Genomic DNA, 18,018 nt, shown 5'->3' with positions numbered 1-18,018 from the left:
TTTGTTCAATGAATGCGGCCGTCTCAGGCGTCATCACATGACCCGAAAGTGGAATTTCGGTCACATGATGACCAGCATTCGTGCAGTGAGTATCCCCTGACTCTGTTATAGTTTAGTGAACTCTACTTAATTTCATCTAGTTTTGTGTTATATTGTTTTGGGGCTCTTTTCCTCATCAAATATGTTATATATTAATTTTACACAGGCAGTAATTAACATATTTTACAATCCAAAGACTTTTTAACAGTTTAGCATTTCAAATGACGTAGGACAGAGATGTCCAGTTGGACGTGATTAGATAGCAGCACTGTTATTTTACTCTACAGTACATGACACTTACATTCAACATCACTCTTTTACACTTGATAAAAAAGCTTCACCCTCACACCCAGAACATTTTCATTACAAAATACAATGGATTGTCCTGCAGTATTGTAAGACACTGTGAGAAAAAGACATTTAACATAAACTCAAACTGGCCCAAAGGTGCAAAATGAATCACATTTCTACTAATAGCACAATATTTCATTTACACAGACTTAACAGAGATGAAAACAAACATTTTCAAAGCTGGTTTTTGTTGTGTTTCTTGTCTTTGCCAGTATAATCTGACATTCACTCGGCACGTCCTCACCAACAGGGTCCACAGGGCTTGTCTTTATGGGACATGCACTCCCTGATGTCAGCTCTGCAGAGAGAGACAGACAACACCAAGTCGACATATTGTGTGAGGACAGAAATGTATATGTTGTCACGTCCTCTCACGCAAACATGCTGCACTTACTCTTTCACTTCCTTGCAGTTGTATTGAATTCTTGTATCCAGCTCCCTCTGTAAATTCATTAAAGATGCATCTGCACAGTTTGTCCTGAAGAGGTGAAATGCACAGAGGACACAGAAAACACGACCTCAGGAACAATCTTGTCTTTCTGCATATTTGCGTGTTGTAGCCCAAATATCATCACGTTGAAAATGAACAGGGCAGCATGGTGGTGCTGTGGTTAGCTCGGTTTGAACTCTGGGTGTTTCTGTTTGCATGTTTGCATGTTCTCCCCATGCTAGCGTGGGTTCTCTCCGGGTACTCCGGCTTCCTCCCACAATCCAAAGACATGCACATTAGGCTAATTGGTAACTCTAAATTGCCTGTGAGTGTGAGAGTGAGTGGTTATCTGTCTGTCTGTCTGTCTGTATGTGGCCCTGTGATTGGCTGGAGACCAGTCCAGGGTGAACCCCGCCTCTCGCCCAAAGTCAGCTGGGATAGGCTCCAGCTCCCCCCGCGACCCTGACGGATAAGCGGTATAGAAAATGGATGGATGGATGAAAATGAACAATAAAAGGACAATAGTGTCGCAGAAATCTTACACAAAGTTCTGTGCGACAAGAACAACAGTCAGGCTTTTCATCGTGGCGGACTTGAACCTCTTCACCTCGATGGTCGCGAAAACACTGCAGACGAAAAATTTAAGTTAGAGAGATTGTATTAAGCCAACTCACCATGACAGGCAGATAAGCAAGTAGGTAAGTGTAGGGATCGGAGTCCAAGATTCATTCAAGAAGTTTATGTAGGTGTACGAGTCCAACATCACAGGCTAAGGAATACAGAGTAAAGCTACCACATCTATAGGATTCTACAAGCTATATCTGGTTTCAGATACATGAGAGCATGTCCCAAGATGGACTTGATCTTTCGTTAGAACAACCAGTTGTCCAGACAAAGTGGAGTCGGAAGAGTAGAATGCTGACTTGAGAGGAACATATTATATACCATGTATGACACAAGTTCCTACAGAATCATGTTACATGAGAAAAACCTTCTAACAGTAAGTCAACAAAATACAGAACAATACACAGCAGATAGGGGTGAGAAACATGTAATATACAGGATGTGATATAACTTGATATGAAAGAAGTAAAACTTATGGATATCAACTATGTGACTTTCAGTTGATTGAAAGTATTCGTAGACAAGACTCTGTTAAAGTAATATCTAAAGGATGTGTGGTCATGTCAGAGACTTTTAGGGTGTTGGTCCGTTGACCAGACTGAGATGCTAATGATAAATAGCAAATATTTGAAAATAAATAGTTTAAAATGAGCCTCATGTGCGAGCTTCTGGTGCTGTACCAGATTACAGCCCAGATGTTTTGACAAAGGAACCAGATGCATCTTTAGTGCTGCGTCTGCCACTGTCAAAATGTTTAGTTGCATAAACATTCGAAAAACGGATAAGTGAGAAGTCATCAGCTGTCAACAGAAGAAGTGCAGAGGAGTTTACCTCGTAGGATTGAACGGCATGGGGATGGATCCGTTTAGCACTGCTGTGACGTCACCACAGGCGGCGTCTGCAAACTACAGACACGAAGACGATGTTAAAGAAACTGCACTTGAGATTTATACCACTGTTTCTTTCCTGAGTAACACGTTTTATTTCTTTCATAATGCAGCAGAGCGTTTGGAAAAATGACTTTCATTCCATTTCACAGGTTTATTTCATGAAGTCTGTTAAGTCTGTGTAAATGAAATATTGTGCTATTAGTGGAAATGTGATTCTTTTTGCACCTTTGGGCCAGTTTGAGTTTATGTTAAATGTCTTTTTCTCACAGTGTCTTACAATACTGCAGGACAATCCATTGTATCTTGTAATGAAAATGTTCTGGGTGTGAGGGTGAAGCTTTTTTATCAAGTGTAAAAGAGTGATGTTGAATGTAAGTGTCATGTACTGTAGAGTAAAATAACAGTGCTGCTATCTAATCACGTCCAACTGGACATCTCCGTCCTACGTCATTTGAAATGCTCTTAAATAAACTGCTAAAAAGTCTCTGGATTGTAAAATATGTTAATTACTGCCTGTGTGTCTTTGTCAGGAGGCCTGAGGCTGAATAAAAAGAGCATTATTATGATTCAACGGTCACATTTACAAAATAGTTTAACTGTCAAAGTGTGACTATCATTTCAGTTCTTCCTCTATATGCTCTGATCCATCCTTCCCTCAAACTGATGTCATGAAAAACAATCAGGTTGTTTGGAGCACTTTCCCCACATACAGAGATATGACACACAGGAGATAATCAGCCGGTTAACTGCCACACATTCCAAGCACAACGGCGACGCCAGGCCTTTCTGCTCTCTAGGGACTCCACTGGTCGACAAGCAGCACAGTTAGCGTGCATCAGTCTTGTACAATATCATTTTAGCCGGCAGCAACTGATCTGTAACAGTGCTTCATTTGCAAGACATCTCCTCATGTACATATGTCTGACTTTGTGGTACTGCAGTGTTCTCAGAATTCATGTTGTTGTGAGCTGCTAAAAATGTGTTGCTTGTGTTGCCCTCCGGTGGCTGAGATGCTGCAGGGATGAGGAGACACACTCCCCCGACATCAAGATGCTCTTCAACGCCTTTTCAAAACATATAACACACATGGCTGCAGCGGTATTTAATGCTGGCTGCGTGCCACTTCAGCAGCTGCATTTTCAACATAATTAAATCAATAGTAAAAGTCAGTAGCCATTAAAGCCTCCTCCACTTTTTAAAGTTTATCTAAGAAGTCCAACAAAGTGAGTAATAAGCTTTTTATAGATATACATAAGTTGTGTCTACTGTCTACTTTTCATAAATCAAAATGAAGAATCACTGTTACTGTTATTATTGAACCAGAAGAAGAGTGAACAAAACACTGAGATATTACACGTCCAGTGATTACAGGGCACAAGTACAATATTCACTCTCCTTTTAGCCCCTGAGGGAAATATCTGTCTCTTTAGCTGCTAACCAAGACGTGACAATCTGTCTCGCTGCACCTTAAACTTTCTGAGGTGACATAAAGTTGGATCTTGCTCACATCGCACCAACTGTGTAGCCACTGCACTTTCCTAAAGATGCCAGCAGCAGCTTGTGTGATTCTGTGTTGTAACCTTTACTTTTGGTGTTTTTCTCCTGCGTCGTGCTTCAGTTTTATACATGTAAGCATGGCCATGTTTCATGTTGGACTGAATCTGTGTGTTGTCGTGTGCGCATGTGTTGTTTTGTGAATACGTGGAGAAGAGCGCTATGTGTTGGTAGTTTTCTAACAGGATAAAAAACCCAGACAAACCATTCCAGGACTCCTCTGAATGTGTGGGCTGCTACACAATGTGGCTCCATGGAGACCAGCACAAAGCCTCATTGATGAAGAATCAGGCAGGGCGAGCTTTTTCTTTCTGTCCCATAATAATTACTTATGCACAGGAGGGATTTCCTTCACCTTGTGCTCCACATGTATGTTATTCTAACCACTGCTTGATCCCATTATTTGGCAAAACTAGTGAATTCTTGTTGATAACTTACGCTGGCTGAGGCTCTTCTCCAAAACGAGCGAACTGGGTTGTTCTCACATTTTGTCCATCTTGGGCATCCTTCAGTGAGCGTTTCTACGACGACACACACACACACATTCAGTACTTTCTCTTTTTGCCATTTCACTGTAGTCAGTAAGAATTTGCTTATATGAAGCATATGAAGCAAAACAGACATCGCAAACCCACACTGAGACAGAAGACAAGTGGCAAAAACACAAATGATCACAGCCAAACTTTAAACATATAAAAATAAAGACATACATTAATGACACAAACATCCCATTGAGATGCTATTAGTGCCATAAACCACCTACGAAGTCTATCATTGTCTAGATACAATTACAATATCTTATGGCTGCTGTATTGACAATAAAAGGAATAGTTCAACACTCTTCCTCTGAAAACAGCTTCTGGAAGAGTGATGTTACAGAATCTGATCTTCCTCGTACTTTTTAGTCTTTTAAAAAGGTGTTACTGCAATTACACCCCTCCGTGCACGATACTCGCCAGGGTTGGCCAAGCACTTTCTGCATTTTGATTTGTTTTAGAGGTTGTCTGAGAACATATGCGCAGTTTCCAGTTTATTAGGTACGCCTATATATAACTAATACAGTAATAAAACACTCCTGCAATTAATCCTACATGCAATTACATTATCTTATGACTGAGGATAATAAGCTAAAGGGAAGAAAAGCCTCTGGAAAAGTACCTTTACAGGACCTGACCTTCCTCATATTCTTTTGTCTTTTAAAAGAAGGCAGAAAGTTGAAAAGATACCTAATTGGAAGGGAGAGAGTTGTCTTCTAGACTCTTATGTCCTTCCTTCTATAGCCTAGTGGTGTTTAGCAAGGCATGGCTACCTCCTGGCTGATGACTTCTGATGATGCTTCTCGAGCTCCGGTGAGGCTGCTCTCACTACCAGCACGATAAAACCACATTATGTCTTCTGGTGTTATGCATACTTCGCGTGTCAAGTTTGTTTTTACTTTTCCACTTTGAGCTACTGTGATTGCTGGGTTCCAACAACTTGCCGTGACTTGTCATGCTTTAAATAAGATAATAACTCCAATAACGCCTCTAACACCAGCCGTTACGACGGAAATGTCACAGAGGCGTGAAACACACATAAAGGGCACGTGAGGTCCTCTGCTTAAATGATGAAAAACACATTTGAAGTAACATACTTTTAAGTAGTAGAACTTTACATAGGTTGTCTATTTCCTGAGGAGTCTTACCACTGCTGCCCTCCTTCCCACACCAGGTGAGACCATCCAGCATATATCCCAACGGACTGTCCTCCAGCCTCACAAAACAATTTTTCTTCTTAGTAAAATCCTGGACCATATCCTTCGTTTTGCTCCAAAACATCATCTAACCCCAAAAAAACCAAGTTAGTATCAGATTGTTAAAGGTGTTATTCTGATTCATACAAAGTGTGGACTGTGGACTGTGTGCACGCAGACAGTCTTGTGATGGGCGCTGTTTACTCTGTTGCATGCAGGTGTGAAGGGGACCGCGGCAACGACAGAGTCATAGGCTTCCATGGGGACTTCACAAGGGTCCTTCCCTACATAGGCTTGTTCAAATGCAGCCCAAATCGCAGAACAGCTTCTAACAGGAATGTTGATCAGCGTCACTCTGATGGAAAAAAATTGAAGAGAAGAACCGAATCAGAACCGAAATCAGGTAGTTTAGAAAGTACCAAATGGACGAAACGCTGAACTCTGCTTCCAGATGCTCATCCTGGATAGCAGTTATTGCAATTACACCACTTCACCCACTTTATTAACATGCAAGTGTGAATCACTGATACTTTCCAAGGTTTCTCAAGCTTGCAAGCAAGCACTCACACTGTGATTCCCATTCATGAAATTGCAATTTCCGCATTTCAATTCGTTATCAAGGTTGTCTGTCTGTTATTATGTACGGCAAGATAAAACTAACACAGTCCTGCATTCATGAAGGGTTGACTGTTGGTTGCAACTATTTTGCCGGAGGATGTTGGGGGATGTGGTTTGTGTGCTATTTTTACTCTATCTGACAGCTTTAGTTACTTGTCAGATTTTTCACCACCTTCCTGTCCGCTGGAAACACACATCTCACACAGTATTATCATTCTGAATTTGTTTGTGATAAAGTGAAGTTCCTTTACGGGTTGAGAAGATTCGAATAAAATATTTAGAATTTGTTATATTTTCACTTTTGATCCTTCAAGACAATTATTTGAAGGCAGTACTTTTACTAGTAGATGAGTATTGTCACAATGTGGTGTTAGTACTTTTACTTCAGTGAAGGACCACCTGTCCAAAATGATAATAAAGCTGAATCAACATCTTTTCTCCAGCTGTTTGAGGAAGAACTGACCATTATGACCTACAGGCAGGTTGCTGTGTCCTAATAAACTACCAAACTTAATGCAACATATATTAAACACATCTTAAATCGTGTTCTAATCAATCTAATCTAATCTAATCTCCAGTTTAGACTTCCTCTACACTTGTTTGAATAAACAGCTAAAAGTGAAGACTCTTACCGTGTGGCGTTCTCACACCTTCTCATAAATGTTGACTCAAATCCGCCATTGTTCCGCCAGGACGGTCGTGTAAACGCGACAATGAACGCGAGGACGAGGATGAGCAGGACGCTGACGGTGATGATGATGATGCAGCGCCTCTTGTCCATTCTGCGCCCTCACCTATTCAACCCCGTCTGTGGAAAAGTTTGGGCAGTCACACTTGATGTTTTCTGTCACTGTCTGAGGCCGCTCATGCTTCTATTTATGGAGGAGCGCAAACAGCGCGCGTGCACGCGTGCCCTGGCTCTTGGCCATGCAGAGCAGGAAGGTGCAGAGCAGGAGGGTGCGGAGCAGGAGGGTGTCACAGTGGAGCTGGAGGACACTTTACTCTTGTGGCAACGCTTAACCAGTGGTGGAGGAAGGATCCGGATACTTACTGAGAGCAAACGGTAAAAATACTCTCTTACAAGTCAAAGTTTTTAAGGAAAAGTGTGAAAAAGTAGATGAAAACCTCCCCTGTGAATATTACCAGCACTATTAGTACTATCACTAGTGGTGCTATTAGTTATACTACAATTCATGTAGTTTACTGTTGGAGTTGTCTGATGTGGAGCACTAAGGATTATTGTCACGATTGATTAATCTGCTCATGATTAATCGATTGGTTGATCAGAAAATAGTGAGAAATGTCTTCATAATGACCCAGAGCCCAAAGTGACACCTTGGCCAACCAACAGTACAGATCGCTAAATAATTTTTAGAAAATGATTAAGATCAGTAGAATAATTTAAGGGAAAAGCAGCAAATGCTCACATTTGTGAAGCTGGAACCATGAAAAGTTCTTAAATGAGAAATGACAACAAAATAGTAATCGATTGATTGTCTAATTATTTCAGCTATACTTTTATCTACTTTATTGGAAATAAAAAATCAGATTTTATAAAATCTTCATTTGTACCTCACAATTCTAGTCCTGTCAGTACTTCACTAAATGTACTTTGTTACTTTCTACCATTGTTATTTCTTTATACTGCATTTTGGAGAGAAATATACACACAAATACAAACAAAACAGTTTATACAATATAATGAATTGCTCTGAATTAAACTACCGTGCAGTATATGAAGCACAAGTACTGCTTAAAGTACTTTAATTACATTCCTAACACTGACAAAAGCAGTTCTGCATAAGAAGTGCTTTCACTTTTAATCCTGTACGGTTCTTTATGTTGCGAACATACCTGACTTTTGCCCTTTTATTTACACAGGACGTATTTTTAGAATGTGGTATTGTGAAAATACTTCTTCCACCACTGCGTTAAGAAATGTCAAAGCATTTCTCACTTTCACCTAATGTAAAACCAAGTTTACACTACAGTAGCCGGGCGAAGCTCATGCAGTTAAACATTGACCAGCTGCTGAAAGTTGGTTGTAGGGGAAAGGTCATGGGAAAGCCACCAATAGGCAACATGTTGAGAAATGTCAGACCTTTGAGAACAAGCAGGTAGAGCAAAACTAAAGGTCAACCGTTCCAGTAAACAGGTTCTTCATCTCTGTTTTGCAGGATGTGTAACGACTTAATGATCCAATAATACATGAATATCACTTGGTGGATGTCTGTGGCACCAGAATTATCTTGCACCAGATTATCAACGAGTATGTTATGGTTCCAAGTTCGTAACAAAGTCCAGACTGTGGCTTTCATACTACCAGGATCCATCTATTGTGAAGCAAAACAAGAAAGGAGCTCATGTTGCTCATCAGTGTGGGTGTGTCACCGCCTGTGGGTTAATACACAGCACACTAAACAAAGGGAGCGTAAATAAGAATATTCCATCACTGAAATGAAGCCAAACAACATCTGATTTATGTCAGACTATCAAAAATATGACATGATATTTCAGTTTATTGCGATGCTTAACTCTTAGATTACACAAGTTCAGAGTCTGCAGTGATTCCCTGCCGACCTTTGGTTTCATAAACACAGACACGAGTTTCAGACAGGGCCGGTTAAACTGCTATGAGGCTCAGGGCGACAAATGAGCTGCTGGACCCCAGTTGACCCCTGTGAAATGTACACAGATTCACACATAGCATCAGGTTTGCTGTGTATGCGTGTAATCTTATACATGCATTTGAGAAAATGCATCAGCAACACAAAGCTGATAAAAATACGCTCTCAAAAGCAGATTTTGACAAAGATGCTTCAAAATTAGCTAACGATGAGGCCGTTATCTTGCCAGCTGATATACAGCTTTAGTGGTGCATTTCAACCCCTAAGATCTCAATTTAATTAGCAGAAGCCAGTTTATTGTACATTATTAGCTTGTGGCATGAAACACATTGTAAACTGCTAATGCAATGGGATCAATGCAAAAAAAAAAAAAAAAAGCCACTGTAGTGCTTTAAAAGAGGAAATCCTTTCAGCAGCCAGTTTGATTTAATGCTCCTTCATTGAGCGTAAGAAAACAACATAACAAAGAATACACGCTAAAGCTGTGGGTGATTCAGTCAAACGTGAGGCCCGTTCTGTGCGACAGGCTGTTTGCACATGTTTGGCAGGAGGGCTGTTTGGGGCTCTGGATGCACTGAAGGATCATCAGGGTCCTGTGGACAAAGATGCTATCTGTTACTGCGGGGTGTTTTCATCAAGAAGTTCACTGTTAAACCATAAACCACATCTGTGTCAAGTCTCACGTCTGTCCGCCTGTCGGATAGAATGAGCTTAAGAGCTCGACTTGTTTGATGTCACTTACTGGTCATTGTCTGTGCAAGTCCAGCGGAAACCTCTGGACTGGAGGATCTGGATCAGGTCTACAATGGACCCTTGACTACATGACTCTCTGTAGAGGTGAAAAACAGGGGGCTTGATTTAAGGATATACATGCATATACACACAATAGATGAATTATGGGCCATAAAAAAAGGACAAATCTTGGGTCGCCATCGGGTTGCAAATCCCTCTGGCAGGTGTTTATCTTCTATCTATGGTAATAATTCCATTACATTCAGCTTTACTGCCATTATTCGCGCATGCATGAAACAAAGCATAGTCTTGTCATTTCAACACAGTCAAGTTTTGAATGATCTTGTGGGTTTCAAACTTTATAATGAGCAAGTTTAGGGTAAGACATATATTTTGGTCCAAATTCTCCACATTTCTTTTTCCAGGAGTTGCCCAGGGGTCTTAGAGGGTCTCAACCTGGCAACCCAAAAGTTGTTTTTATTCACCAGCTGATCCATAAAGCAGGAAATGATTAGTGAGTCATTAGTTACAGCGTGCAAACCCTTTAGAAATGGTGATTTATTGGAAAGTGGTATTGTTTTATGCAATAGTAACTTTGTGCATTTGTTAGAAATGTTTACCATAATACCAATTATGCTGTTTAATGCTCACATGAAGGGTCCTCCTAGATTGGTCACCACCTTTATGTTGACATAATCCACCCTGTGTGGGTTCAGCCCGTCCAGTTCAACACTTCCAAACATGCTGTAAGATTTAAAAATATATATATGTAATATATAATCAACAAACACCACTGCTAAAATATTCATCATTCATCTTAATTTATTATTTTTTTTTTTACCTTTTCCTATTGAAGGCGTTGGCAATAGAACCATTCAGCAATACTGTGATGTTGCCACAAGCCGTCTCTGCAAACTAGCAAATGGGTGAAGGAAATCGCATGAGGACAACATCCTGCTGCTGGTTTTGGAACATCATATTGCACATAAATGATAAACAACACAGCTGTGTCGGCACTTTGGGCCTTTAACTCACGTTTAGTGAGGCTTGCCTCCACAGAGAATACACTGGATGATTTCTACATGCTGACCACTCTGGACAAGAGCTGAAATCAAAGCCTGTGTCAAATTCACAGCTGTCAGTTAAAAAGGAGCAGGGGAGTGTCGTCGACTTGTTTGTATCCAAATGAGACATGGATGGATATTAAGGAAAACAAATGTGTGTCCACATGCAACGACGTGCTGTTGGCAGGTTAATCGCTCAGTGCTACGACTGTAATTAAACACGCTGAAGGCACAACTGCAGCTGCCTGAGCAGTGAGGTTTCATTAAAATACAACAATAGAAGCACATTTTGTCCCACTTTATCTTCCAGTCTCATTTAATAAAGCTTGTAGTGTTGATAGAGAACACTTAGTGGTTAATTATAACATTAAAAGCATGACAATGTATATAATAGTGTTATTGTTAGTAGGCTACATCAGTGAGCTGAAAATATGAACTCATTCATTAACAACTAATTAATTATTACACTGTACTTAAATTTTGTTAAGTTTTATGTGTTTTATCTAAATAAGTAGACTTGAATGTTTCCCCATGATGCCCCAATTCAGTTACAGCTAATGTTACATCATGATTGAGTTACTGCAGTGTTTATCTGCTTAAGGTCTAGAGCCCTTAAATGGTTCATGAGATCAATTAGAGAGACTGTGTGATAATTCATTGGGCAGCAAAGAAGAAAACAATGGTTCTGCATGTATTTATACTCTTTTTTTCCCTTGTGAAGTTTTTTTTGAGGAGATGATCCCTCTTTGAAAATCCAAGGAACTGCTAGGTTAATCTTTTTTTTTTTTTTTTAAAGGATTTCCTCAGCTTGTGCAAACATTATGTTGTAATTAGTCTCTGCCTTGTCAAAACTAGAAAAGATCTACCGGAGTCTTCCTCTTGACCACACCAGACAAGGTCGTTGAACATGTAGCCGACCAGCGTGTCCTCCAGTGTCCAGAAGTGACGTACAACAGCTGCATAGCTGTGCATCAGTGTCCTGGTTTTACTCCAAAAGAGGAACTAAAAGAGGTGAAGGGAAATATTATCTAGCTTGACTCAAAGATTTTCCATCCAATGAAAAAACCCAAATTTCAGAGCTTATATCTCACGCTTGCTCACCCTATCGCAAGGCCAGGATTGCGGCATCGCATAAAACATCTGATGGTAATCCTCAGCCGTCACGTTACAAGAGGACTGACGGACAACCGCCTCCTCAAACTGTCTCCAGATCTCCTCACAGTCATGCCTACAGGTGAGGATGAAATATATCTAAGGGCTGCAGCGATCAGTCGATTGACATCGGTTGAAATCTGTGAATTGTTAAATATGCAAAAATTCTCTTTGTTCAGCAATTGTAAACTGAGCTATCTTCAGATTTTGGGAAAAACATGTTAAGATGCCACCTTGGGCTTTGGGGGTCACTGTGCAAATCACCTGTAAGTTTCAAACAAAACGTTTACGTTCAATACTCAAGTTGGATCCCAAGAACTCAAGTTTCAGTCACAAAGCGCTCTTTACTAAACTTAATGGCATTTCAAAGTCTGAGCACCAACAGGATGATAGTTAGTGCACTGGAATGTTACTGAACGCCTCCCAGCCTTTGAGATCCAACAAAAATGATAAAGTATTCAAACCCACCGGACTGGTTTACTGCTGCCTCAATCGGTTAGTTTGTTTGTGTTGGATCCGAACAAACCCTTTAAAACACCAAAGTGGCACGATATTGTTTTTGTCAACAGAGTCTGGTGGCTTTATCCTTTAATTACGAATCAAGTTGTTACAATATAAGGTGGCATTTTCCAACCTGCCCTTTAGGGCAGAAAAATCAACGTCTCTCGAGATTTGAGGCTCAAGTCACAGGCACATTACCTCAAGCTGGGGTTAACTAGTGTGATGTAACTGTAGCACCTCCCAACCACGATGTGTTTTATGTTGGGGGTAGTCCCGAGCTGTGCTCCCTGTTGACGAGGGCAGAGCAGGAGCACAATGAACCCTTTGAAAACAGACACAAAGATAGAAAAAAAGAAGACATTATCCATCACATTTAGGAAGGGCAAATCAAAAGAAAGAAAGTTGGCATGTCAGGAGGAAGTACTTACATACGGGCACGCCGATAGTTACAAAGGATGCAGATGTTTTCAGGGAGCTCATGACAGTGAGACCCTGCACTGGTTCATTGCGCCTCAAAACAGATGCGTGTTTGTACATGCCTTAAATCACCTCACTGTTGAACAGCAGCAAAAAAACATTTTCAATCTGCACTGGACTTGTTCTAAGCCAGCAGGTACTTCCCTGGAACTCACAAGGAGTGTCTTCGCTACTGCATAGCTGACTGAAATCTAATTTTCTTGTGGTGTGTGCAAAACTTCCTCCCACGTTTGTTTTTTGACTAGAGCTGTCAAACCTGATAACTTTTCAAACACCATCTAGGAGATTTGTTACCAAATGATGATAGCTGACCTTTAGAGGACAATACATCTCCAATAACATACACAAAAGACGTACTTACTTACAGTGATTATAGCACATGCAATTTCAAAATATCAAGTGAATACAAAGGCAGACATGCTCAGTTTTGCAATTCAGTGATAAAATGCAGAAGTAAAAGCTCACCTTTTCCACAGAGAAGGTTAAATAGCAACAAATGGCTCCATGGTTGTGTGATGTGAAACGCTTTGCTCTGGTCAGATTTCTGGTCCCGCTGTGGTGTGATCTGATGTGTGCCCTCCTCTCAGGCCTAATGGGAGTCTTGTTCGAGAGGCTTGTCGACAAACACGGCTCCTTCCCAACCCGCAGAGACCTCCTTACAGCACAGATGAGATGCTTTTTTCCCCCCAGCCTCCTATTTGCCAAGAGTAGATCCACATGACTCCCATTATGGCGCCATTAAGAATCTCCACACAAAGAGAGTGCGCTGTTCTCTGGGACATGGAGGAACAAATATATGCGGCTGTTTGCATTGGATTATATCTATAAATATAATGAGATCTGTTCACAGGACAATATTATGTATTGCAGTATTATTGACAGAAGCTACATCAGCGTTCCCATAAAATTAGAACATGAAAGTGCTTGTTCAGATACATCAGTGTGACAAATTGTTCCTTCAAAGCACTTTTCATCATTATAAAAGACCATCTATCCTCTTTTTCTATCTAAATCTGTTGCTAAAGTTGTTTCAGTCTTTCCCATGGACAGCAGACAGTGCATGAATTAAGTTACATTAAAGTTGGACTCTTCTTATAATGTAACACTGTGCTACTTTCTTTCTTTTCTTTACGTGTGTTCTTCTACTTGTGCTTCTTAAGTACCAGTTACTGCACATAATTTTAAATGTTACTCGTTTTTTAGTTAAATTCCTAATGCAGGACTCTCCATTGAGATTTTTTTCCCATTCTGTTACTGATACTTTTACTGAAATCAGTGTTTACAATCCTGGCTCCGGAGGTCCACTGCCTTGCATGTTTTAGATGTTTTCTGCAACACACCTGATTCAAATGAGCAGGTCGTTCATTATCAGGCTTCTGCAGAGCTGGATGATGAGCTGGCCACTTCAATTAGGTGCGCTGGAACGGGGATACATCTAAAATATGCAGGGCAGTGGGCTGCAGGACCAGGACTGGGAAACACTGGCTTAAGAAAAAGAGGACTAGAGCACTTTTCCATCATGAATAACAAATCTATTCTTCGCTTTATTGATGAAGAACCCTCACTTTCTGTGAGTATGAAGTACTGCACAAGTTACTAACTCCTAAATGTTACAATACTTTTACTCCTTTGGTCGAGACTGAAATACTACTTTGTGCTCACTAGCATGTTCAGAAGATTACTGATTTGCCAAACAGACATGCTGCAATTAATGGCCCAAACTAGGTGACATCCCGTACTTGTCAAAGACGGCTATGAAGGACTGCATTCTCTCTTTTTAAATAATAATCATAAGAGATTAGTTCAGATTGTTACTGTACACTGACTAATGTAAAGGAATTCCCATAGTCTAGTCGCATGACATTAAACACTTTTTTATTTGTGGTTTGTCCTGATATGTGTAGTATGCACAGAAAGGAAGAGCTTCCATACTTCCATCTTATGTTGTTTGTCAAATATACAAAAAAAGAATTGCTCTCTAATTGTGATTGGATGACTGTGATTATCATTATTCTGCCTTGCCTTAGAACATACCAAAAACAGCTGCTCTAGTTTTAAGAGGAATTGGATTTAAAGTATGTCTAACTGTTGCCAGACATCTCATTAACTGCTTGAGGAATATTATTGTTTTGAATTTCTGCCATGTCTTTGTGAGATAAAGTCTGTATGGATGAGATCGTGTTTTTAAAGCTAACTGTGCTGTCAGTGCTCACACAGGGCTGCCTGGACATAAAACGCTCTGAGGTTATGTAGACGAATATAGAAAAGGAAGCCAAAACCTGATTCAGACTTTAAAGTAAGAGCTTTTCTTCACTGCTGTATTGATGAAACTGAAATATGCTTATATACACTCTATAATATTAATAACTATTATCTCTGTATAATATAATAAATGTGTAAAATTCTTACCTTGGAAGCAAAACCAACATATTAGACTATTGGGAGGAGTGAATAATTAACTAAAGTAGAGGGAGGCTTAATATTAATTACCTCAATGCTACTTCTTATGTCATGTCTGTTCAGCAAGTGTTAAGTGTTGCAGAGTGTGTTTTACTGTCTGTGCAGTAGAGGAAAGGCACCACTAGATGCTAATATTCACATAACACTGTCACAAAAAGTCAACAATTCAGTGTGTCTACACACAATAATAATTATTCTGCAATCATCAATAGTTGAAGGGAAAAATGTCAAAATGATAAAGCAAGTTGGATCATTCTTAGAAAAATGTGTAATGTCACTGAGGATGGTGCTCTTTTGATTTCAGGGGCTTTTATTTGTCATTTTCCTCCTGCAGACGTGGTCTAAATGTGTTAAACAGAGACAACTAATTAACTTTGAGGCAGAGACAAACCATTAAGTGCACCTTTACTGCAAAACAGTGATCTTTAGTACACCTAAACATGGTGCTCTGCATGATGCTCATGATTGTCCTCTGACTGTAGTCAAGCACACAGTGACACCTAAAGTACTGCTCTTTTGCAGCATCAATCCATGGCTCTAAGGCATGGGTGCAACTTAAGTAATAGATAAAAATAATAATAATAATTCTGTGAGTTACCCAAGCTCTAAATGATGGCATTTTAAGAAATACAGAAAACTAAACCAACTTGTAACATTCATAAAGATATAACCAGTAAATGTCTTGAATTTTACCAAATAAAATGACCAAAAGCACCCTCATTGTCCAGAAATGATATGAAATGTGTTAGTATGAACTTGTATATTAAGCTTTATTAGGTCGGTAGGAGCACATTTTGACATGGATTGCATCTTTAAATGCCAGCTCAATATTAAAACAACGCTCAAAGTGGTCTGCAGTACCAGAAGCCTCCACACATTTATGATGTTTGACCTGTAGCTCTTCTTACAAGAGGGAGCCAACATGCTGTAGCTGTGCTTTATCGCTGCTGCCCTCTTCTGGTCTCATAAATGTTTCTCACCAGTGCATCTACCAAAACTACCCAGACTTTTTAAACCACAGCATCCCTTCATGGTCTGAGCCCTCTACGATATGTTTTAAATGAATTGTTAAGCTTGGATACCTATTATAAGCATGTATTGTAAATAAATAAAACTGATTTAAAGTATGTGACACATGAACCTACACTAATATTAAGTGAGATAATACAGGTGTCAGAAAAAATAGAAAAGTGTGGATTTATATCTAAATGTGGAACTTACAGTAAACTATGAACAATATGAACAAGTGTCAGAATCAGAATCAGAATTACTTTAATAATCCCCAGGGGGAAATTGCTTTTTGTTACACACAGCTCCAAAAGAATAAAAATAAGAATAAACTTCAAACACAAAGTAAAATATAAATATATAAAAATATGAATAAAAAAAGATGTATTAAAAATTATTATTACAAATTATTACACAGAGGTAAATTACTGCACCAGGTGAGTCCAGAGTCTTATAATAATAATAATAACAATAATACCACTACTAATAATACTAATAATATTACTACTAATAAAAATATATAACAACATGTACACTGAGAGTGAGGCACTGTACCATATTATAATAATAATAATGATACAAATAATACCACTACTAATATATAACAACATGTACACTCAGAATGAGGAGATGAGAAGTGTGATAAGTAGTTAAAGTGTTTTCATTTGTTCAAAAGTAAAATTGGTTGAACTTGAATTGCGAGGTGAGACGTATCGTATCATCATTTCTTGGAGGTCTATTTACAATCTCTAATCTCTAGATGGTCGATATTTCTGCCTGCTGCTCACTTAAAGCATGGTGGAAAGCATGGTGTGTTGCTATGACAACCAGCAACTGCGAGAGCTATCATGTTCCTCATCTCAGCTGTAGCATAACCACATATTTCGTTTTTGAGACAGTGATGTAAGTGTGGCATTGCTTTTCTAAGGTGGTTAAAAATGTACTTAAAAAACTGATTTTCTCAAAATACTCATTATTATACTCATTAAAGCCATTCAAACTTCCAGATGTTTCAGATGACAAAGTTTAACATGATCTCCATAATGAGGAAACCCAAAGCCTGGATCTGTGGATGAGAACTGCTGAGGCAGAGATGTTATAAAAGAACAGTGTCCCTACTTTATGGTCCAGGAACACTCCTATCTTTGAAGATGGAGATGATTTCATGACGGTGTGTTCATTATTGTGCCAGAAAGTTTAAAACTGCAGGAAGGCTGATTCCTTCCTAACAGACAGCCTACCTTTTTGCGACAGTGCCATGCAAACCTGCTCCCCTCTCTGCTTCCACTCCCAGTAATAATGTCCATCCTCCCAGCTGTCAGTTCTCCCTGGGTGGAGGACGGGGACTGACGGAGGGTGCTTGACATATGTGGCTTCAATGCAGAGTCTTCAGAGAGGCTGACACCAGGGGGGGTGATGTCTGGATCCAGAGAGAGATCTTTCCAGCCTCTTACAGGAAACATAAAAGACAGTGATATTGCTGTTTTTCATACTCTCAGATGCGCACATATAGAGTACATAGCCTACCTTACCTGTACTTATCAGATCATAGGCCAGCCAGGTTAATATATTAATCATATTTCCTCCATCTTCCTCCTACCACATACTACTGGGAAAGTTGTGCCACCAGTGCATACATGTTCACTGTTTATTAACCTAATGTTCATGAGCTCCCATTAAATCAAAGCATAGACAGAAAAACTCACATTTGCTGAAATTCTCCACTGTTCCTTCCTCTCCTTCAAACGACATAAAAAGT

General features: G+C 39.7%; 2 protein-coding genes across 3 annotated transcripts; both read right to left on the bottom strand.

The window, feature by feature from the left end:
* Positions 1-294: 294 nt before the first annotated feature.
* On the bottom strand, positions 295-6,932 carry LOC139221252 (ADP-ribosyl cyclase/cyclic ADP-ribose hydrolase 1-like). Of its 2 annotated transcripts, none has more exons than XM_070853172.1 (8): positions 6,871-6,932; positions 5,825-5,975; positions 5,573-5,708; positions 4,327-4,409; positions 2,276-2,349; positions 1,363-1,446; positions 785-868; positions 295-688 (listed from the first exon to the last, which is right to left on the bottom strand). In XM_070853172.1, exons 1-8 carry the CDS (start codon positions 6,894-6,896, stop codon positions 631-633), a joined length of 696 nt encoding a protein of 231 aa, XP_070709273.1. In that variant the 5' UTR covers positions 6,897-6,932; the 3' UTR covers positions 295-630. The 2 variants fall into 2 exon arrangements, with proteins under 2 accessions (XP_070709273.1, XP_070709274.1); XM_070853173.1 differs by having other exon boundaries at positions 6,889-6,919.
* Positions 6,933-8,755: 1,823 nt separating this feature from the next.
* Positions 8,756-12,853, bottom strand: LOC139221290 (ADP-ribosyl cyclase/cyclic ADP-ribose hydrolase 1-like). The gene is made up of 9 exons (XM_070853228.1): positions 12,743-12,853; positions 12,513-12,636; positions 11,763-11,889; positions 11,528-11,663; positions 10,633-10,715; positions 10,439-10,512; positions 10,249-10,341; positions 9,608-9,694; positions 8,756-9,458 (listed from the first exon to the last, which is right to left on the bottom strand). The coding sequence occupies exons 1-9, from the start codon at positions 12,849-12,851 to the stop codon at positions 9,359-9,361; spliced, it is 933 nt and encodes a 310-aa protein (XP_070709329.1). The 5' UTR covers positions 12,852-12,853; the 3' UTR covers positions 8,756-9,358.
* Positions 12,854-18,018: the final 5,165 nt, after the last annotated feature.

Source organism: Pempheris klunzingeri, chromosome 21, assembly GCF_042242105.1.
Source record: "Pempheris klunzingeri isolate RE-2024b chromosome 21, fPemKlu1.hap1, whole genome shotgun sequence".
Taxonomy (NCBI): domain Eukaryota; kingdom Metazoa; phylum Chordata; class Actinopteri; order Acropomatiformes; family Pempheridae; genus Pempheris; species Pempheris klunzingeri.
Note: the sequence above shows the minus strand (reverse complement) of the source record. Positions and strands in the feature narration are given on the sequence as shown.